Genomic DNA, 22,364 nt, shown 5'->3' with positions numbered 1-22,364 from the left:
CGTTGGGAGTTTGGAAGGATGAGGGGGGGATCTTATTGAAACTTACAGGATACGGCGAGGCCTGGATAGGGTGGACGTGGAGAGGATGTTTCCACTTGTAGGAAAAACTAGAAGCAGAGGACACAATCTCAGACTAAAGGGACGATCCTTTAAAACAGAGATGAGGAGGAATTTCTTCAGCCAGAGGGTGGTGAATCTGTGGAACTCTTTGCCGCAGAAGGCTGTGGAGGGCAAATCACTGAGTGTCTTTAAGACAGAGATCGATAGGTTCTTGATTAATAAGGGGATCAGGGGTTATGGGGAGAAGGCAGGAGAATGGGGATGGGAAACATATCAGCCATGATTGAATGGCGGAGCAGACTCGATGGGCCGTGTGGCCTAATTCCGCTCCTATGTCTTATGGAAGGGGGAGAAATCAGGTGGGATCTGCTTTGCCCTGGATGGTGTCAAGTTTCTTTAGCGTTGTTGGAGCTGCACTCATCCAGGCAAGTGGAGAGTCTCCCATCACACTCCTGACTTGTGCCTTGTTGATGGTGGTCAGGCTTTGGGGGGTCAGGAAGTAAGTTACTCTCCGCAGGATTCCCCGCCTCTGACCTGCTCTGGTAGTCACGGTATTTATATAGAACATAGAACAGTACAGGCCTTTCAGCCCACGATGTTGTGCCAACCATTTATCCTAATCTAAGATCAACCTAACCGACACCCCTTCAATTTACTGCTGTCCATGTGCCTGTCTAAGAGTCGCTTAAATGTCCCTGATGACTCTGACTCCACCACCTCTGCTGACAGTGCATCCCACGCACCCACCACTCTGTGTAAAGAACCTACCTCTGACATCTCCCCTATACCTTCCTCCAGTCACCTTAAAATGATGTCCCTTCGTGACAGCCATTTCCACCCTGGGGAAAAGTCTCTGGCTATCCACTCCATCCATGCCTCTCATCACCTTGTACACCTCTATCAAGTTACCTCTCTTCCTTCTTCGCTCCAGTGGGAAAAGCCCTAGCTCCCTCAACCTTTCTTCATAAGACATGAAATGAAATGAAAAGAAAATCGCTTATTGTCACGAGTAGGCTTCAATGAAGTTACTGTGAAAAGCCCCTAGTCACCACATTCCGGCACCTGTCCGGGGAGGCTGGTACGGGAATTGAACCGTGCTGCTGGCCTGCTTCGTCTGCTTTTTTTAAAAGCCAGCAATTTAGCTCAGTGAGCTAAGCCAGCCCTCCAGTCCTGGCAGCATCCTGGTAAATCTCCTCTGTACCCTCTCCAAAGCATCCACATCCTTCCTATAATGAGGCAACCAGAACTGGACACAATATTCCAAGTGTGGTCTAACTAGAGTTTTATAAAGCTGCAGCAAAACCTCGCGGCTCTTAAACCCAATCCCCCTGTTAATGAAAGCCAACACACCATACACCTTCTTAACATTTTGAGGGATCTATGTACGTGGACCCCAAGATCCCTCTGTTCCTCCACACTTCCAAGAATCCTGCCTTTAACCCTGTATTCAGCATTCAAATTCGACCTTCCAAAATGAATCACGTTTTGAACTCCATCTGCCACTTCTCAGCCCAGCTCTGCATCCTGTCAATGTCCTGTTGTAACCTGCAACAACCTCAACACTATCTCCAGCTCCACCAACCTTCGTGTCATCGGCAAACGTGCTAACCCACCCTTCCACTTCCTCATCCAAGTCATTTATATGGCTGGGTCCAGTTCAGTTTCTGGTCCATGAATAACGAAATTCAGATCTCAGGATTACTCCCACCCTCTGATGGAAGGACTTGGGTAGCAGGGTCATTACACACTTCAAGAGGCTGGTAAGCCTTTGCGCGAGATACCAACGCTCAGGGTTATCCACCACGGCCAACGGTAGAACCATTTTCCGCAGCGATGAGGGGAGGGGACAACAGCCGCTTCCGGATGCAGGATCCTTTCGGGAAGAGTGTGCTGCCTCTAACCACAGCACGCACGAGGAAGGCAACGAGAATCCGCTTCCAATTCTCCTTCCTCGTCACACAGGGAGCCGGAAAACGGGAGGTTCCTACGAGCAGCTGACCACGAGGTGTGGGGAAAATGGGGAAGAGGAGTTTCTGATAACCAGATCACGGTCACGATGCAAGGTTACCGAGTATCCAACAACCTCTCACAGTGAGCGGAAACAATACTAACAAACCACAGGTACAAAAAAAAACATTTTATTTTCTTCAAAAATGGTGAATTATTTGTCCACATCTTTACTGTCCCCTTCGGGAAAACACTTATTTACACCAGCACGTTTGCAAGAGAAAAAAAAATACGTTTTAGTCCACATTCCAGGTCGGGGGTCAGGCGGCAGCTCCCCGTTGAGGCCCAAACGTGGTTTACCCCCTCCCAACGTGGGGGGGAGTGCACCCGGCTGCCAGCAAAAGGCAGTTTGTGCCCCTCGCCCCCTCCCCTCTGCCGCCATCTCATTTCCCGTGTGGGAGGAAAGGGGGCCGGTCACCCACTGCTCATGCGAGCGGACATTCTCCCTGTGCGCGCACGCTCAGTATTAATGGCCATGGGGCGCACGATACCCCAAGTATTGACGACCCCCCCCCCCCTTATCCAGTGGCATTTGGATGAACTCATAACCCACGTGGTCAGTGCGGCTGGAGTTCCACCTGGGCAGCGTGGGTGAGCCGACAGAGTCCTTGCGGCTCCAACACACACACACAAACAATGTGGTCCCATTAACCCTGTAACCCAGACCACAGAGAGCACCTCACTCCCCAAGAATGGACCTAAACTCAGAACGCTACATTATCAAAACAGCAATAAAAAGGCAGACAGGTCAATATACAATCTCCCCCCCCCCCTCCCTAAGGCAGCATCATCTCAGCAGTACAGAGGCAGGGCGTCCACACTGCCGGGAGTTCGCTGCCGGGCTATTCCCCCACCCCCCCCCCCCCCCCTCATTCTGCACAGGCACAAAGTTGAAATATTTACAAGATGTGCATCACTGCAATTTCGACAGTTATCACTTCAGATTGCTGGAGTACATCGAGTCCTGAGTAATTGAATTTTTTTAACTGATTTGTTTCAAACCCGCTTTCTGTCGCTGCCCCATTAGCTGGACTGTCGCACGGCTCACAGACACACAGCACCGGCTCACTGGAATGTTTCATCTCTCTCCTTCCCCCCAAAGGCACAGCTGGATGGAACTATGTTCTGCAGAACTGCCCCACAGTGCTGAATATTAAAAAGGGAGGTGTATTGGCAATCCTGCCTCAGGTGCTGGCTTAACGCCACAGATGTTGACTGTCCTCAGCTCCAACCCCAAAAGTACATAGTGTGCGCATGGCCCCTCTGTCTCTGTGTGTGCCCCCCGCTGTCTCTGTGCCCCCCCCGCTGTCTCTGTGCCCCCCCCGCTGTCTCTGTGCGTGCCCCCCCCGCTGTCTCTGTGCGCCCCCCGCTGTCTCTGTGCCCCCCCCGCTGTCTCTGTGCGTGCCCCCCCCGCTGTCTCTGTGCGCCCCCCGCTGTCTCTGTGCGCCCCCCCCCCGCTGTCTCTGTGCGTGCCCCCCGCTGTCTCTGTGCGTGCCCCCCGCTGTCTCTGTGCGTGCCCCCCCGCTGTCTCTGTGCGTACCCCCCGCTGTCTCTGTGCGTGCCCCCCGCTGTCACTGTGCGCCCCCCGCTGTCTCTGTGCGGGCCCCCCGCTGTCTCTGTGCGTGCCCCCCGCTGTCTCTGTGCCCCCCCCGCTGTCTCTGTGCCCCCCGCTGTCTCTGTGCCCCCCGCTGTCTCTGTGCCCCCCGCTGTCTCTGTGCCCCCCGCTGTCTCTGTGCCTCCCGCTGTCTGTGCGTGCCCCCCGCTGTCTCTGTGCCCCCCCCGCTGTCTCTGTGCGTGCCCCCCCGCTGTCTCTGTGCCCCCCCCGCTGTCTCTGTGCGTGCCCCCCGCTGTCTCTGTGCCCCCCCCGCTGTCTCTGTGCCCCCCGCTGTCTCTGTGCCCCCCGCTGTCTCTGTGCGTGCCCCCCGCTGTCTCTGTGCGTGCCCCCCGCTGTCTCTGTGCGCCCCCCGCTGTCTCTGTGCGTGCCCCCCGCTGTCTGTCCGTGCCCCCCGCTGTCTCTGTGCGTGCCCCCCGCTGTCTGTGCGTGCCCCCCGCTGTCTCTGTGCGCGCCCCCCGCTGTCTCTGTGCCCCCCGCTGTCTCTGTGCCCCCCGCTGTCTCTGTGCGCGCCCCCCGCTGTCTGTGTGCGTGCCCCCCGCTGTCTCTGTGCGCCCCCCGCTGTCTCTGTGCGCCCCCCGCTGTCTCTGTGTGCCCCCCGCTGTCTCTGTGTGCCCCCCGCTGTCTCTGTGCGTGCCCCCCGCTGTCTCTGTGCGTGCCCCCCCGCTGTCTCTGTGTGCCCCCCGCTGTCTCTGTGCGTGCCCCCCGCTGTCTCTGTGCGTGCCCCCCCGCTGTCTCTGTGCGTGCCCCCCGCTGTCTCTGTGTGCCCCCCGCTGTCTCTGTGCGTGCCCCCCGCTGTCTCTGTGCGCGCCCCCCGCTGTCTCTGTGCGTGCCCCCCGCTGTCTCTGTGCGCCCCCCGCTGTCTCTGTGCGTGCCCCCCGCTGTCTCTGTGCCTCCCCCCGCTGTCTCTGTGTGCGCCCCCCGCTGTCTCTGTGCGCCCCCCGCTGTCTCTGTGTGCGCCCCCCGCTGTCTCTGTGCGTGCCCCCCGCTGTCTCTGTGTGCCCCCCGCTGTCTCTGTGCGTGCCCCCCGCTGTCTCTGTGCGTGCCCCCCGCTGTCTCTGTGCGCCCCCCGCTGTCTCTGTGCGTGCCCCCCGCTGTCTCTGTGCCTCCCCCCGCTGTCTCTGTGCGTGCCCCCCGCTGTCTCTGTGCGCCCCCCTCTGTCTCTGTGCATGCCCCCCGCTGTCTCTGTGCATGCCCCCCGCTGTCTCTGTGCACGCGCCCCCCACTAAAGGACATTAGTGAACCGGATTGGCCCTGACCATAATTAACAATGTTTTCATCACAAATTCTTTTCAATTGAATTCAAATTCCACCATCTGCCGCATGGGGGGATTGGAACCCGGGTCCCCAGAGCTTAACCCGGCGTCTCTGGGTTACTAGTAACATTACGCCTCCGCCACCCCGGTCTGTGTGTGTTTGCATGTGTGCGTGTGCACCCGTCTGTGCTCTTGTCTGGGTGTGCGGGCGTGTGTCAGAAGGACCATTCGACAGGGGCTGGCCCGGTTCTCAAATCCGTGCAGGCAGCATCCAGCAGGGGCCAGCAGAGAGCCAGTTTGAGCAACCTTGGGAGCTCCGACACCAAAGGCAACAGGCACAGTGGAGGAATCAGAGCCTCAGAACCCTCCTGCTGCTCTGAATACTATATCCAGATGGCTCACTGAGTGGCCGAGGGGAGTGGAGGAGGGCGGGGAGTGGGGAATGTTCCCCAGTTGCGTCATTAAGTGCCTAGCTTCTCCTTTTAGAATATTCAGCTCTGTGGTAATTCTGTGCACGTAGTTCCCCGTTCACGTACATGGCTTCCAGACTCCAACGGCATTTAAGAAAAACACACATTACACACAGGTTTAACACGTCCTTTCAACAAACCGCAATCTCCACGCTGCTTCTTGCCAGGCCTCCCACGGCGTTGGTTAAACTGGTTCCACTTCTCACTGATATCGTACGCGCTCCGGTGGCCGGGCAATCTCCAGGGTCGCTCACGGAGACGGCGAGAATAAAAGACGTTCTTTTGCGACTGGCTGAAAAAACACTCCCGCGACAGGACACGGTGAGGCAGGCGGGCGGGCGGGGTCGCAGAACCGGCCGGGCACCCCTTTTAAAACGGGCGCCCGCTTACATTCAGCCAGTCTTCTTTCCCCCCCTCTGGCCTCGGATCAAACCTCTGACTCGATCGACAGTCTCAAACGTGCTTTCTCGGGCACCCCGGCACTCCGCAAGGGACGTCCACGGGGCTCGAGGAGGTGGCCGAGGAACGAAACTAGCAAAATACTCCAAAGCTCGACATTGCAGCGGAGAAAGTCACATTTCTTCATTGAAGACGCTGGGGCACGGGGCCCGGCGGGAGGCCATCACACACCTTGCTCGCCCACAGTGCAGCCGCGCCCACCCCGCCGAGTATCCACCCAATTCTCTCAAAGGCGATTTTTTTTTCTCTCTCTTTTAAATTGAAAAGCAAAGGGAAACGTTCAGAAATACGGGTAATTGTTTATTCGGTAAGCAGTCCAGTCTTCACTTGGCTGTTACGGAGGCTCCGACGCTCTGTGCTCGGGGGGTGAGCCAGCGACACGTCCTCCGAGCCTGCTCGACACTCCCAACGGGGGGGCTCCCTGCACCGCTCAACCCTCGAAAAAGAAGCGTGAATCCGTTGAACGCTCGAGCAAAAGGCAGCGTCGATCATCTTTTTCTTCCCCCCCCCCCCCACCCTCGTTTGCGAGGGCGGACTGGAGGTTCCGGGGGGGGGGGGGGGGCGAAGGTCACATCTCCCAACCCGTCACCAAGTTCGGTCAACTCCCTTCCCGTATTGTCACCCAGATCCATTTGATCCAGCGGAGGGGCCCCCAAGCTGGGTGGAACCCACTCGAAAAGACAGACATTCAGCCACCTCTTTATCAGGCCAACAGCTCTGAGCTCCGTCACTGATCGATGATTTCATTCCCCCCCCCCGATGTGTCTTCCACGACTTTCCAGCTGCTTCCTCGTTTCACGCCTGCTTTCTTGTGTTCCCCCCCCACCCCTCCCACCCCACCCCCCTCCCACCCCACCCCCCCACAGTTTTTTCTGATTCTTTTTACCTCACTCGAGACGAGTCACGGTGCGAGCTGTCTGCATCAGGGGCTTTTCTTCCGTCCCGGATTGGCCTTCCGCCCTTCCCTGCATTTCTCGCAGAAGAAGACGTCGGGGACTTTTGACTTGCGGATTTTAGCGCAGGACAGGTGGATCCAGGTGTTGCACTGGTTACACTCGATCATCGGGCGGCCCGCGAAGGGCTTCTGGCAGTAACACGTCACCAGGCCCCAGGAGTCATCATCTGGGAGGAGAGACAGAGAGAGAGAGGCGTCAAACATCAGTCCCCAGTCAAACCAAGAGTCGCCATTCAATCCCGACAGTGCAGAAGGAGGCCATTCGGCCCATTGTGTCTGCGCCGACCCTCTGAACGTCCCCGACCTCGGCCCCAGCCCTATCCCGGTAACCACAACTAACCTGCATATCCTTGGGTACTAAGGGGCAAATTTTAACACAGACAATTCACCTAACCAGGGAGTGGGGAGAATGTGGGACTCGCTCCCACGGGGAGTGGGGAGAATGTGGGACTCGCTCCCACGGGGAATGGGGAGAATGTGGGACTCGCTCCCACGGGAAGTGGGGAGAATGTGGGACTCGCTCCCACGGGGAGTGGGGAGAATGTGGGACTGGCTCCCACGGGGAGTGGGGAGAATGTGGGATTCTCTCCCACGGGTAGTGGGGAGAATGTGGGACTGGCTCCCATGGGGAGTGGGGAGAATGTGGGACTCGCTCCCACGGGGAGTGGGGAGAATGTGGGACTCGCTCCCACGGGGAATGGGGAGAATGTGGGACTCGCTCCCACGGGAAGTGGGGAGAATGTGGGACTCGCTCCCACGGGGAGTGGGGAGAATGTGGGACTGGCTCCCACGGGGAGTGGGGAGAATGTGGGATTCTCTCCCACGGGTAGTGGGGAGAATGTGGGACTGGCTCCCATGGGGAGTGGGGAGAATGTGGGACTCGCTCCCACGGGGAGTGGGGAGAATGTGGGACTCGCTCCCACTGGGAGTGGGGAGAATGTGGGACTCGCTCCCACGGGGAGTGGGGAGAATGTGGGACTCGCTCCCACTGGGAGTGGGGAGAATGTGGGACTCGCTCCCACGGGGAGTGGGGAGAATGTGGGACTCGCTCCCACGGGGAGTGGGGAGAATGTGGGACTCACCCCCACGGGGAGTGGGGAGAATGTGGGACTCGCTCCCACGGGGAGTGGGGAGAATGTGGGACTGGCTCCCACGGGGAGTGGGGAGAATGTGGGATTCTCTCCCACGGGTAGTGGGGAGAATGTGGGACTGGCTCCCATGGGGAGTGGGGAGAATGTGGGACTCGCTCCCACGGGGAATGGGGAGAATGTGGGACTCGCTCCCACGGGGAGTGGGGAGAATGTGGGACTCGCTCCCACGGGGAGTGGGGAGAATGTGGGACTTGCTCCCACGGGGAGTGGGGAGAATGTGGGACTCGCTCCCATAGGGGAGTGGGGAGAATGTGGGACTGGCTCCCACGGGGAGTGGGGGAGAATGTGGGACTCGCTCCCACGGGGAGTGGGGAGAATGTGGGACTGGCTCCCATGGGGAGTGGGGAGAATGTGGGACTCGCTCCCACGGGGAGTGGGGAGAATGTGGGACTGTCTCCCACGGGGAGTGGGGAGAATGTGGGACTCGCTCCCACGGGGAGTGGGGGAGAATGTGGGACTCGCTCCCACGGGGAGTGGGGGAGAATGTGGGACTCGCTCCCACGGGGAGTGGGGAGAATGTGGGACTGTCTCCCACGGGGAGTGGGGAGAATGTGGGACTCGCTCCCACGGGGAGTGGGGGGAATGTGGGACTCACTCCCACAGGGAGTGGGGAGAATGTGGGACTGTCTCCCACAGGGAGTGGGGAGAATGTGGGACTCGCTCCCACGGGGAGTGGGGGGAATGTGGGACTCGCTCCCACGGGGAGTGGGGAGAATGTGGGACTGGCTCCCACGGGGAGTGGGGAGAATGTGGGACTGGCTCCCACGGGGAGTGGGGAGAATGTGGGACTCGCTCCCACGGGGAGTGGGGAGAATGTGGGACTCGCTCCCACGGGCAGTGGGGAGAATGTGGGACTCGCTCCCACAGGGAGTGGGGGGAATGTGGGACTCGCTCCCACGGGGAGTGGGGAGAATGTGGGACTGTCTCCCACAGGGAGTGGGGAGAATGTGGGACTCGCTCCCACGGGGAGTGGGGGGAATGTGGGACTCGCTCCCACGGGGAGTGGGGAGAATGTGGGACTGGCTCCCACGGGGAGTGGGGAGAATGTGGGACTGGCTCCCACGGGGAGTGGGGAGAATGTGGGACTGGCTCCCACGGGGAGTGGGGAGAATGTGGGACTGGCTCCCACGGGGCGTGGGGAGAATGTGGGACTGTCTCCCACGGGGAGTGGGGGGAATGTGGGATTCGCTCCCACGGGGAGTGGGGAGAATGTGGGACTGTCTCCCACGGGGAGTGGGGGGAATGTGGGACTCGCTCCCACGGGGAGTGGGGAGAATGTGGGACTGTCTCCCACGGGGAGTGGGGAGAATGTGGGACTCGCTCCCACGGGGCGTGGGGAGAATGTGGGACTCGCTCCCACGGGGAGTGGGGAGAATGTGGGACTCGCTCCCACAGGGGAGTGGGGAGAATGTGGGGCTCGCTCCCACAGGGAGTGGGGAGAATGTGGGACTGGCTCCCACGGGGAGTGGGGAGAATGTGGGACTCACTCTAACGGGGAGTGGGGAGAATGTGGGACTCGCTCCCACGGGAGGTGTAGATGGAGTCAATGGATGGGAGGCATGTTCCTGTGATGGCCTGGGCGGTGTTCGGTCCTGGGCCGAGCAGTTGCCATACCCAGGCTCTGATGCAGCCAGATAGATGTTCTGATTGGACAATGCTGTGATGGAAGGCACCGCCTGGCAGTGAATCTCTCTGTGTGCCAGGAAACAACCCCTCCTTTCCCTCCCTGGGCAGGTCTGCCTGTACCGTTTCTGCCTTGCTTTCGCCGTGTGTGTTTGATTATTTTAGCACAGTTCCGAAAGCTGCTCCAAGGCGGTACGATCGCCGCCAGGTTACGGCGGGGGCGGCAATGGGAGGAAGAGCGGGACTTCGAGAGGTGGGATGTGCTGCCTCCTGATTTTTGACTTTGAGGTTTACGTGGGCGGAGAAGGCTCTGTGGGTGAGGAGGGTGTTCTTGTAGGGGGGGGGGGAATGTTGGTATTGCCCAGCTCGTTGAATCACTACTGGGCAGCAAACATCGCGATGGCTCGGAAATGGGCGGAGGGAGGGGAGGTCAGTTTGTGGGGGCGAATGGAGGTGGACTCCTGTTGGGGGACCAGCTTGAGGGTGCGGGTGTTGGCACCCCTTCCTTCTCGCCAGTTCAGTGCTGCACGAGCCTGGTGGAGGTATCAGCACGGAGGGTTTGGAACCAGCGTAAGAAAGCACGTCGTTGTGGGCGCCAATCGTAAGTTTGCGCCGGCGAGGTTGGACGCGTGGTTCCGGGGGTGGGGATAGAATACCTCAGGGATCCGTTCGTGGGAGAAACGTCTGCGGGCCTGGAAGAGCTTGAGGAGAAGTACCAGCTACCAAAGGGGAGTAGGTACAGGTTATCTGCAGGTCCGAGTCATCATTTCACTGATTTGCCTCCAACGCAACATGAGAATCAAGAGAAATACAGGAGGAGGCCCTTCAGCCCATCCAGTCTGCACCATCTCCTGACCTGCCTGCCTAATCCCATTTGCCTGCTGGGAATGTGAAGACGTTGCTAAGTGCTCATCCAGGTACTTGTTAATGGATGTGAGGCAACCCGCCTCTACCAGCCTCCCAGGCTGTGCGTTCCAGACCCTCACCACCCTCTGGGTAAACCCCCCCCCCCCCCCATCACGGACCTTCCTTTACTTTCCTGCCCTCCTCCACAATCGCAATGTTCAACAGCGGGCAAATCTCCCCAGCTCTGACACACGGTCGCGGTATCTGAAACGTTAAGTCGGGTTCCTCTCTCTGCAGACACTGCTGGACCGGCTGAGTGTTTTCAGCAGTTCCCTCGGCCCCTTCCATCTGAAATATCGTCCGGTCGCTGGGGTCGTTACACGGACCCGAGCCACCCTCCAACGCCCACCCTGTGCTAAATTTGGGTCAGCTTTGCGAAGCGAACGCACATTTGCCCCTGATGAAACAATTCAAATTCCTTGTGCTCCCCCAGATACTTTGCAGCCATTGGGTCACTTCTGGAAGTGTGGTCTAGTCGGGGGGGACGACAAGTGTCGTAGAATCCCTACAGTGCAGAAGGAGGCCATTCGGCCCACTGAGTCTGCACCGAGCCTCTGAAAAAAGTGCCCTACCTGGGCCCACTCCCCCTACCCTATCCCTGTTACCCCACCTAATCTTTAAACACTAAGTGACAATTTGGTGGCCACTCCACCTAACCTGACGATCTTTGGGCTGTAGGAGGAAACCGGAGCAAACCCACGCAGACACGGGGAGATCGTGCGGACTCTACACACAGTCACCCGAGGTCGGAATCGAATCCGGGTCCCTGGAGCTGTGAAGCGACCGGTGCAGGGTCAGGACGTGGGAGCAAACCTACTTGCACCGTTTTTTAATACTGCCGGGACTATATGTACGGGATGTCAAGGTCCCCCAAGGGCTCAGCTCCTCTGAATTTTGTGGGCCAATGGTGCAATGGACAACGCGCCTGACTAAGGATCAGAAGGTTTCAGGTTCGACTGATGGCTCGGGATACAATTTTCACAGAAGGCAGAGGGTAGCAGTGGAAGGGTGTTTTTCTGAATGAAAGTTTGTGATTAGTGGTGTTCCACAGGGATCGGTGCTGGGACCTCTGTTGTTTGAGGTGTACATAAACTATTTGGATGAAAATGTAGCCGGTCTGATTCATAAGTTCGTGGATGACACCAAGGTTGGTGGAGTGGCAGATAGAACATAGAACAGTACAGCACAGAACAGGCCCTTCAGCCCTCAATGTTGTGCCGAGCCATGATCACCCTACTCAAACCCACGTATCCACCCTATACCCGTAACCCAACAACCCCCCCCCCTTAACCTTACTTTTATTAGGACACTACGGGCAATTTAGCACGGCCAATCCACCTAACCCGCACATCTTTGGACTGTGGGAGGAAACCGGAGCACCCGGAGGAAACCCACGCACACAGGGAGAGGACGTGCAGACTCCACACAGACAGTGACCCAGCCGGGAATCGAACCTGGGACCCTGGAGCTGTGAAGCATTTATGCTAACCACCATGCTACCCTGCTGCCCCAGAGTGTTGAGGATTGTCAGAGGATACAGCAGGATATAGATAGGTTGGAGACTTGGGCAGAGAAATGGCAAATGGAGTTTAATCCGGACTAATGTGAGGTAATGCATTTTGGTAGGTCTAACACAGAGGGGAAATGTACCGTAAATGGCAAACTCCAGAGAGATCTGGGCGTGCAGGTCCACAGATCTTTGAAGGTGGCAACACAAGTGGAGAAGGTAGTCAAGAAAGCAGATGGAATGCTCACCTTCATTGGACGGGGCATCGAGTATAAAAACTGACAAGTCATGCTACAGTTGTATCAAATCTTGGTAAGGCCACACTTGGATTATTACGCATAATTCTGGTCGCCACATTACCAGAAGGACTTGGAGGCTTCGGAGAGGATGCAGAGGAAGTTTACCAGGATGTTGCCTGGGTCTGAAGGGCGTTAGCTCTGTGGAGAGGCTGAATACACTCGGACTGTTTTCATTAGAGAGACGGAGGTTGAGGGGTGACCTGATAAAGGTCTCCAAGATCACGAGGGGCATGGATAGAGTGGATGGGCAGGCACTCTTTCCCAGGGTGGAGGGGTCAGTCACCAGGGGGCAGAGGTTTAAGGTCCGTGGGGCAAAGTTTAGAGGAGATGTGCGAGGCAGGTTTTTTACACAGAGGGTGGTGAGTGCCTGGAACGTGTTGCCAGGGGAGGTTGTGGAAGCAGATACATTAACGGGGTTCAGAAGGCATCTTGACAAATACATGGATAGGATGGGTATGGGGGGATACAGCACAAGTGTTTTGGCAACGGGTGGTATGATGACCGGTACAGGCTTGGGAGGGCCGAAGGGCCTGTTCCTGTGCTATATTGTTCTTTGAATTCAACACCTCAGCGTTATGCTAAAACATCAACCAAACCCAAAGCTGAAATTCGAGCGAGCAGACAGAGGAAGCTTCTAACAGATTTCCCTCTGCGAAATTTCAGTGGGATACCAGGGGAAAACGGAACGCCTCTAACCCGCCAAACTCCCACCGGGGGCAATTTTGTTCGAGACCCCAATATTCCAGAAATATTGCATCAAAACTGACCTGATTCCACCATGATGTCTTCGTCCATTATCCGGGTTTCGCCTTCGCTGGAGCTCGTTCCCCCGTCGTGGCTGTTTCCCATGCTGAGGGACTCTTTGATTTCCATTTGATAGTTCTCGGGATAAGCGGCGGCCACCTCCGGCCTCAGCGGCTCCGGGAGGAAACTAGCCTTCACCACCTCCTCGTCCGAGTCCGTCTCGCTCAGCGAGGCCTTGATCTTCTTCTCGGACCTGTCCTTCTTCAGCTTCCACTTTTTCCTCCGCTTGATGCGGGAGAAGCCGGACTTCTCGCCGTCCGGCGGGCCCCGCTGCTTTTCCACTTCGGGCTCCCAGCGTTTATTGCGCTTCTCCTTTTTCGGCTCGGGGGCTGGGTAGAGGGAGTCCTTGAGCTTCAGCCGGTCGAGGAGCCCGCCGGCCGGTTTCAGCGGGTGGAACCCGTTCCGCTTGGAGCTCGCTTTCTTCACAAAGTCCTGGATGGTGTCAAAGTCGACGGACTGGGTGGAATCCCAACTGTCGCTGTCCAGCACGCTCTCCGTGGGGACGGGCGAGTTCGAGCTCGACGGGGTCCAGTCACATTCCTGCGGGAATTCGGAGAGGGAAGAGGGGAGTCACACAGGTAAAGTATGGCAGGTCACAGAATCGGGGAGGGGCACGAACGTGAGCGCTCCCTGCAGTGTTCGCCTCGCGCAGGGGGCGCATGAATTAGGAATTGGAGGCAGCCACGCAGCCAGCCGGCGCTGCACTTCTACATCAACCAACCCCGCCTCCCTTACAGCTCAAAAATCTAGCGATCGATCCCAGTCTTTAACAGGCTGGGTGACTCAGCACCCACTGCTCCCCGGGGCAAAGAATTCCGGAAGTTGTCAACCTCCCAGAGTTGCCTCCGAAACGGATACGATCACACATCAGTACAGACACCACCCTGTCTCGGATTGAGCCACGGTTCACCGCCTCCGCCCCCCACCTACCGGAAAACCGCCAGCCCCCAAATAACACGAAACCCTCTTGTCCTGCGCGGGAGGCGTAAGCCTAGCGGCCGACGCTGTCTGGTGCAGAGGGCGAGGCTGCACCGATCGCAGGGCTTCAGGTCGGACAAAGGCTGGTGGCCAAATTGCCTGATCTCAGCCAGGCAGCGCTGTGGTCAGTCTCTTTACCCAGAGAGTGGTGAGAATGTGGAATGGTTGAGTTGAACAGCACAGAGGCATCTAAGGAGAAACTAGACCAGCGTGGGGAAGAAGGGAATAGAGGGTTCGATTTAGCTGAAATAGGAGCCGAGGAGGCCATTTGGCCCCTCAAGCCATGCAATTAATTTGTGCGATGTGGCCTCTCAGCATTTATCAGCCCGTTTGAACCATCTCGAAGACTCCTTCCGTTGGACAGAGGTAGGAAGGGGCGCCACACACTGCGCCACAAGAACTCCCACTCGTTCGCCGAAAGGCTTTTAAAAAAAAAAAAGTCTGCCGATAACCCAGTTGGACTCTGGGAGCTAACGGAATCGGGTACCTCAGCCAGGTAAACAGTGCCTCACCTCTCTGCAGGGCGGGATGTAGCCGGTGTAAGCCAGGACAAAGTTGCAGAACTGATTGAAGTCTTCCACGGTGCGTTTACGCTTCTCGGCCGGCTGCAAGGTCGCACAGGGGCGAAACAGGAAGAAAACAGGGTGAATACCGCGACATCCGACAGGCCCGTGAGCTCGCTGCGCCCAGGGAGGGCGGCCACAGAGACGGATACGGGTCAGATAATCTACAGTTGCAGAGAGATCACTTCGCCGCCCGCGTCTGACATTCGCAAAACAAACGTGCACGGCGTTCAAACTCCCGTTTTTTTTTTCTCTTCCCGGAGAATGCCCGTTGCTGCCCATCCCCGATTGTCCTCGCCAGCTGACTAGTTCGGCCATTCAGGGGGTAGTTCAGAGACAATCACACCACCCTGGTCACACGTTAGGCCTGACCAGGTAAGGGCAGCACATTTCCTTCCCTCACGGACATTAGTCCATAGGTTCCCATGGTCACCTTTACTGAGACTAGCTTTTATTTCCAGATTTATGAGATAATCGAGTTTGAATCCTCATTGTTGCTTTGCTGGGATTCGGGCTGGAGTCCGTGGAGAAGGCCAAGCCTCTGGATTGAGAGTCTGGGAACAATACCACTAAACTACCCCAAACTCACCAAAGTAGACGGTACACAAATCTGTTTGTTTTCCAATTAAGGGGCAGTTTAGCCTGGCCAATCCACCTACCCTGCACATCTTTGGGTTGTGGGGGCGAAACCCACGCAGACACGGGGAGAATGTGCAAACTCCACACGGACAGTGACCCAGAGCCCAGGATCGAACCTGGGACCTCGGAGCCATGAGGCAGCAGGGCTAACCCACTGCGCCACCTTGCCACCCAGGAACGCGATAGTTCTGGGGATTCAATTGTAAGAGAACGATATAGGTGTGGCTGCAAACGAAGACTCCAAGATGGTATGTTGCCTCCCCGATGCTAGGGTCAAGGGTGTCTCGGAGCGGTTACAGGATATTCTGGAGGGTTAGGGCGAACAGCCAGCAGCTGTAGTACAGATTGGTACCAACGACATACGTTAAAAAAAAGGGAAGAGGCGCTAAAAGCAGAATATAGGGAGTTAGGAAATAAATTGAAAGGTAGGACGTCAAAGGCAACGATCTCAGGATTTCTATCAGTACCACATGCTAGTCAGAGTAGAAATAGCAGGATTTTTCGGATGAATGGGCGGCTGAAGAGATGGTGTCAGGGGGAGGGTTTCAGACTCCTGGGGCTTTGGGACCGGTTCTGGAAGAGGTGGGATCTGTACAAACTGGACGGATTACACCTGGATGGAACCGGGACTGATGTCCAATGGGGAGTATTTGCTGGAGTGGTCGGAGAGGGTTTAAACTAAAATGGCAAGTGGATGGGAACCTATGCAAGGGGTCAGAGGTGGGGGGAAACACGGACAAGAACAAAAGTCAGAAAGGGGAGTAAGAAAAGTGACAGGGCCAGATTCAAACACAGCCTAAGTAAAAGAATATTGGGAGCTCGACAAAGTTAAAAAGACTTTGTGCCTTAACGCGCGGAGTATTTGCAATCAGGTGGATGAATTAATCGGTCAAATAGATGTAAACGGGTATAATAGTCGGGATTACAGAGACATGGCTGCAGGGTGACCAGGGGTGGGAATTGAATGTCCAGGGTATTCAGTATTTAGCAAGGACAGACAAAAAGGAAAAGGAGGTGGAGTGGTATTGCTGGTTAAAGAGGAAATTAATGCAACAGTGAGGGAGGATATTAGCTCCAACAATATGGAATCTGTATGGGTAGAGCTGAGAAACACCAAGGGCAAAAGGCGTGAGTGGGTATCGTATGTAGACCCCCAAGCTGGTGGTGGTGGAATTGAACAGGTAATTAGAGATGCATGCGATAAAGGAACATCTGTAATTATAGGTGATTTGCCTCTGCATATAGATTGGGCAAATCAAATTAGTCACAATACCGTAGAGGAGGAATTCCTGGAGTGTATATGGGATGGTTTTCTGGACCAATATTCTGAGCAACTTGTCATGTGAGAGTACCTTTAAGAAATGGGTGTGTATATAAATATCTGTAGTGAGAGTACCTTTAAGAAATGAGTGTTTACTACTGCAGTGATGTCAGAGAATGGGTGGAGCTGGGCTCTCTGTCCGCTTTTTACTTTCGTTTTAGGCTGTTTGCTACAGGGTGTGTTTTAGTTTCGTTTTCAGTGTTGGAGCTGAAGCCAGACAGAGCAGGTGGGCTGCTGTTCTCTCTGCCATGAAAAGACTATCTCTTGATCATTTGGTGAATTCAGAATTCTAACTGTTTTCAGTAGTGGATGCAAACCTGATGTGCTTCTGTTAAAAGGTGTTATGGATGTTAAAAGGGAAGCTTAAAGGATTACTTAGCGTTGTATTCTACGGGGGGTGTATTTGAATTGATGGTTGCTAAGATGTTCACTGTATGTTTTAAAAAGGTTAACTTGAGTTCATAGAATCAACATTGTTTTGCTTTAGAAATTACAAAGGAGGACACAAATAACGTACCAGAAATGTTGGGAACACAGGGTTCAGCGAAGGGGGAGGAACCGAAGGAGATCAATATTAGTAGGGCAATAGTATTGGGGAAATTAATGGAATTGAAGGCCGCTAAATCCTATGGGGCTGATAATCTACATCCCAGAGTGCTTCAGGGAGTGGTCTAGAAATAGTGGTGCGTTGGTGGTCATCTTCCAGGATTCTATAGAATCTGGAACCGTTCCTGCAGATTGGAGGGTAGCTAATGTAACCCCACTATTTACAAAAAGGAGGTAAAAAAACCTGACGTTGGTAGTGGGGAAACTTCTGGTGTCCATTAGCAAAGATTCAGGAGCGGAGCACTTGGAAAACAGTGACAGGATCGGCATGGATGAACGAAAGGGAAACCATGCTTGACAAACCTCCTGGAATTCTTCGAGGATGTAGCTGGTGGGGTTGATGAGGGGGAGGCAGTCGATGTGGTGTATTTGGGCTTTCAGAAGACTTTCGTCAAAGTCCTACATCGGCGATTAGCGTGTAAAATTAAAGCGCAGGGGATTGGAGGGAGTGTATGGAGATGGATATAGAAAACTGGTTGGCAGCCAGGAAACAGTCGGAATTAACGAGTCTTTTTCCAAATGGCAGGCAGAGAGTGACTTTGCGGAACTCACAAAGCTGGGTGGGAGGGCGAGCTGCGAGGGGGATGCAGAGTGATTTGGACCAGTTGAGGGCGCGGGCAAATGAACGGCAGATGCAGTTTAATGGGGATAAATGTGAAGTTATCCACTTTGGTAGCAAAAACAGAAAGGCAGGTTACCTGAATGGCCATAAATTAGGAGAGGGGAATGTGCAACAAATCCTGGGTGTCCTTGTACACCAGTCGCTGAAGGTAAGCATGCAGGTACAGCAGGCAGTACTAGAGGCAAATGGCATGGGTTTAAAAAAAATTAATTTAGGGTACCCAATTATTATTTTTTTCCGAGGGGCAATTTAGCCTGGCCAATCCACCTACCCTGTACATCTTTGGGTTGTGGGGGTGAAACCCACTCAGACACGGGGAGAATGTGCAAACTCCACACGGACAGTGACCCAGGGCCGGGATTCGAACCCGGGTCCTCAGCGCCGCAGTCCCAGTGCTAACCAGCATGCCGCCCCTGCATGTGGTATGTTGGCCTTCATAGCGAGAGGATTCGAGTACAGGAGCTGGGATGTGTTGCTGTAATTATACAGGGGCCTTGGTGAGGCCACACCTGGAGTATTGGGGGCGGTTTTGGTCTCCTTATCTGAGGAAGGATGTTCTTGCTCTCGAGGGACGGCAGCAAAGGTCTACCAGACTGATTCCTGGGAGGGCGGGACTGATGTACGAGGAGAGATTGAATCGGTTAGGATTGTATTCACTGGAGTTCTGAAGAATGAGGGGGGATCTCATAGAAACCTATAACGTTCGAACAGGACTGGACAGGGTAGACGCAGGAAGGATGTTCCCGATGGGGACAGGGTAGACGCAGGAAGGATGTTCCCGATGATGGGGGGGTGTCCAGAACCAGGGGTCACAGGCTGAGGATACGGGGTATTGAAGGTGACTGGCATGGACCAGGCACAACAGAAACCGACAAGGTGACGCCAAATACAGCAGGCACTCACCTGGGAATCCACCACAACAGACTGCAGTGCATCTGAAAGAGACGGAATATCCAGTTAGAGCATTGGAAAGTTTGCTGTCAGCCATATTTACACCGAGGCTGTCACAACTGCTCGCTCCCGTGACAGGTCAGTCTCAGCGGCTGGCAGACCATTCCCTCACAGCCCCCATTCAAACTCTCACCCCCAGCTCCCCGACCTCACAGCCAACATCTTTCTCCTCACACTCTTCACCCATCCTCCTTTCTCTATCTCCCCCCCATCCCACACACAGGATTGAGAGCGTCGCACTGTCAGAGGGTCAGTACTGAGGGAGTGCCGCACTGTCAGAGGGTCAGTACTGAGGGAGTGCCGCACTGTCAGAGGGTCAGTACTGAGGGAGTGCCGCACTGTCAGAGGGTCAGTACTGACGGAGCGCTGCACTGTCAGAGGGTCAGTACTGAGGGAGTGCTGCACTGTCAGAGGGTCAGTACTGAGGGAGTGCCGCACTGTCAGAGGGTCAGTACTGAGGGAGTGCCACACTGTCAGAGGGTCGGTACTGAGGGAATGCTGCCATGTCAGAGGGTCAATACTGAGGGAGTGCCGCACTGTCAGAGGGTCAGTGCTGAGGGAGTGCCGCACTGTCAGAGGGTCAGTACTGAGGGAGTGCCGCACTGTCAGAGGGTCAGTACTGAGGGAGTGCCGCACTGTCAGAGGGTCAGTACTGAGGGAGTGCCGCACTGTCAGAGGGTCAGTACTGAGGGAGTGCCGCACTGTCAGAGGGTCAGTACTGAGGGAGTGCCGCACTGTCAGAGGGTCAGTACTGAGGGAGTGCCGCACTGTCAGAGGGTCAGTACTGAGGGAGTGCCGCACTGTCAGAGGGTCAGTACTGAGGGAGTGCCGCACTGTCAGAGGGTCAGTACTGAGGGAGTGCCGCACTGTCAGAGGGTCAGTACTGAGGGAGTGCCGCACTGTCAGAGGGTCAGTACTGAGGGAGTGCCGCACTGTCAGAGGGTCAGTACTGAGGGAGTGCCGCACTGTCAGAGGGTCAGTACTGAGGGAGTGCCCCACTGTCAGAGGGTCAGAACGGTAGGGAAGGGGGTTCAGAATGGGGGGGGGGGGGGGGAGAGAACCCAGGGGCAGGGGGTGTGGGGCCAGAACGGGGGGGGGGGGGGGTGGGGGGTCCAGAACGGGGGTGGGGTGGGAGGGGGTGTGGTCAGAATGGGGGGGGGGAGAGATCAGAAGGGGGCGGAGATCAGAGAGGAGTGTGGAGATCAGGGAGGGGGGGAGATCAGGGAGGGGGGGAGATCAGGGAGGGGGGGAGATCAGGGAGGGGGGGAGATCAGGGAGGGAGGGAGATCAGGGAGGGGGGGAGATCAGGGAGGGAGGGAGATCAGGGAGGGGGGGAGATCAGGGAGGGGGGGGAGATCAGGGAGGGGGGGAGATCAGGGAGGGGGGGAGATCAGGGAGGGGGGGAGATCAGGGAGGGGGGGAAATCAGGGAGGGGGGGAAATCAGGGAGGGGAGGATCAGGGAGAGGGAGGATCAGGGAGGGGGAGATCAGGGAGGGGGAGATCAGAGAGGGGGGAGATCAGGGAGGGGGGAGATCAGGGGTGGGAGATCAGGGGGGGGAGATCAGAGGGGGGGATCGGGGGATGAAGATCAGGGGGGGTCAGGGGGGGGAGATCGGAGGGGGGAGATCAGGGGGGGAGATCGGAGGGGGGGAGATCAGAGGGGAGGGCGATCAGAGGGGGGGAGATCAGAGGGGAGGAAGATCAGAGGGAGTGAGATCAGAGGGGAGGAAGATCAGAGGGGAGGGAGATCAGAGGGGGGGGAGATCAGAGGGGGAGATCAGAGGGGGGGTCAGGGGGGAGATCGGAGGGGGTGAGATCGGAGGGGGGAGATCGGATGGGGGGAGATCGGAGGGGGGGAGATCAGAGAGGGGGGGAGATCAGGGGGGGAGATCGGAGGGGGGAGATCGGAGGGGGGGAGATCAGAGAGGGGGGGGAGATCAGGGGGGGAATCGGAGGGGGGAGATCGGAGGGGGGGAGATCAGAGAGGGGGGGAGATCAGAGAGGGGGGGAAGGGGGGCGGACTCCAACACCTCCCCTCCCCCACCTCCTGGGCCTCTCCCTCTCCGGCGGACCCGGGGGGAGGGGCCGGGTGAGGAGGACCCCCCCGGGCCTCGGATTCCACCGCCCCCCCCGACCCGGGCTCCGTCCCCGGATCCCCATCCCCCCCCCCCCCCCCCCCCCCCCAGGCCGCGGGCCCTCAGCCCGACCCCCCACCTCCCCTCCCCCGACCCCCCCCCCTCCCCTCCCCGACCCCGGGCTCCCGTCCTCCCCCCCGGCTCGGGCTCCGGCCTCCGGCCCCCAGCCCGGCTCCCGGATCCCCTCCCCCCGGGCCCCGGACTCCCCCCGCCCCCCGGGCCCCGGACTCTCCCTGCGACCCCGGGCCCCGGACTCACCCTCCGCCCCCCCGGGCCCGGACTCACCCTCCGCCCCCCGGGCCCCGGACTCCCTCCCCCGCCCCCCGGGCCCCGGACTCCCTCCCCCGCCCCCCCGGGCCCCGGACTCACCCTCCGCCATCTTCAGCATCCTTCCCGCCGCCGCCGCGGCCACAGCACCGAGCGGGGCGGGAGCGCGCGCGGGTAGAGCGTGCACGCGGACTCGGGCGCGCGCGTCCTCCGGGCCCTTTGCCAGCGCGCAACCCCGTCTCCCCCGGAGCGCGCTTCTCCTCCTCCTCCTCCTCCGGTCCGGGCGCTCGGAGTGTCTCCGCGGGGACGCGCTCTCTCGGCGGCGCGCACGCACGGGGACGCGCTCTCGCTCTCGGCGGCGGACGCGCGCGCGATCCGCCCTCGCGCCCTTTTCCCCCTCGGCGGCCGTCCCCGCCGTGACGTCACAGCCCAACCCGGACCCGCCCACCGGCCGAGTAGGGAGGGGGGGGGAGCTAGAACCTCACATCCCCTCCCAGTGAACAATAGACGGGATCCTCACTCCAGAGCCTCTCCGTCAGAATTTTTTTTCTTGCAGTATGTGTCTGTAAATGTCACAGACCCGGCGCGGGAGGGGAGGAGGGTTGGGAAAGTCCTCGGGTCTCAATCATCCCCCCCCTGCCGCCTTGGTCCGGTCCCCCTGTCAATCAAGGCGGTGCGTGCGTGCGTGAGGACGGGAATGCGTGCGTGCGTCAGTGCGTGAGGACGGCAATGCGTGCGTCAGTTCGTACGGACGTCGGTGCGTCAGTGCATGGGTACGTCGGTGCGTCCATGCGTACAGACGTCGGTGCGCGGCTACGTGCGAGGGCCGAGCCTCCAGGACGTCGCTCCGTTGAGCTGTGGGAGGAGGAGGAGTAGCCGCCATCTTGGTAATGGAGCTGACTGCACCAAGATGGCCGCTGGCAGTGGCTGGGTTGGGAGGAAGGCCCATTCCACTCCCACCTGCCTCCCCCCCTTTTTGGGGCGGGGGCAAACAAATAATTGGATGCTCTAAATTTACTTTTGAAAACTTGTGATGCTCGCATTCCAAGCATTGTCCGGCATCTCTGACTTTGTCTATATAAATGTTTCTGGAACATACCTCGCCATTCACCTGAGGAAGGAGCAGTGCTCCGAAAGCTAGTGTTTGAAACAAACCTGTTGGACTTTAACCT

At 57.4% G+C, this 22,364-nt stretch overlaps 1 protein-coding gene across 1 annotated transcript; it reads right to left on the bottom strand.

The window, feature by feature from the left end:
• Positions 1-6,743: 6,743 nt before the first annotated feature.
• LOC119958392 (PHD finger protein 23-like) lies at positions 6,744-21,504 on the bottom strand. Its single transcript, XM_038786895.1, has 5 exons — positions 21,295-21,504; positions 18,742-18,773; positions 14,600-14,692; positions 13,073-13,649; positions 6,744-6,986 (listed from the first exon to the last, which is right to left on the bottom strand). Exons 1-5 carry the CDS (start codon positions 21,311-21,313, stop codon positions 6,787-6,789), a joined length of 921 nt encoding a protein of 306 aa, XP_038642823.1. The 5' UTR covers positions 21,314-21,504; the 3' UTR covers positions 6,744-6,786.
• Between the last annotated feature and the right edge of the window lie 860 nt (positions 21,505-22,364).

This window comes from Scyliorhinus canicula, chromosome 29 (assembly GCF_902713615.1).
Source record: "Scyliorhinus canicula chromosome 29, sScyCan1.1, whole genome shotgun sequence".
Classification (NCBI taxonomy): Eukaryota; Metazoa; Chordata; class Chondrichthyes; order Carcharhiniformes; family Scyliorhinidae; genus Scyliorhinus; species Scyliorhinus canicula.
Note: the sequence above shows the minus strand (reverse complement) of the source record. Positions and strands in the feature narration are given on the sequence as shown.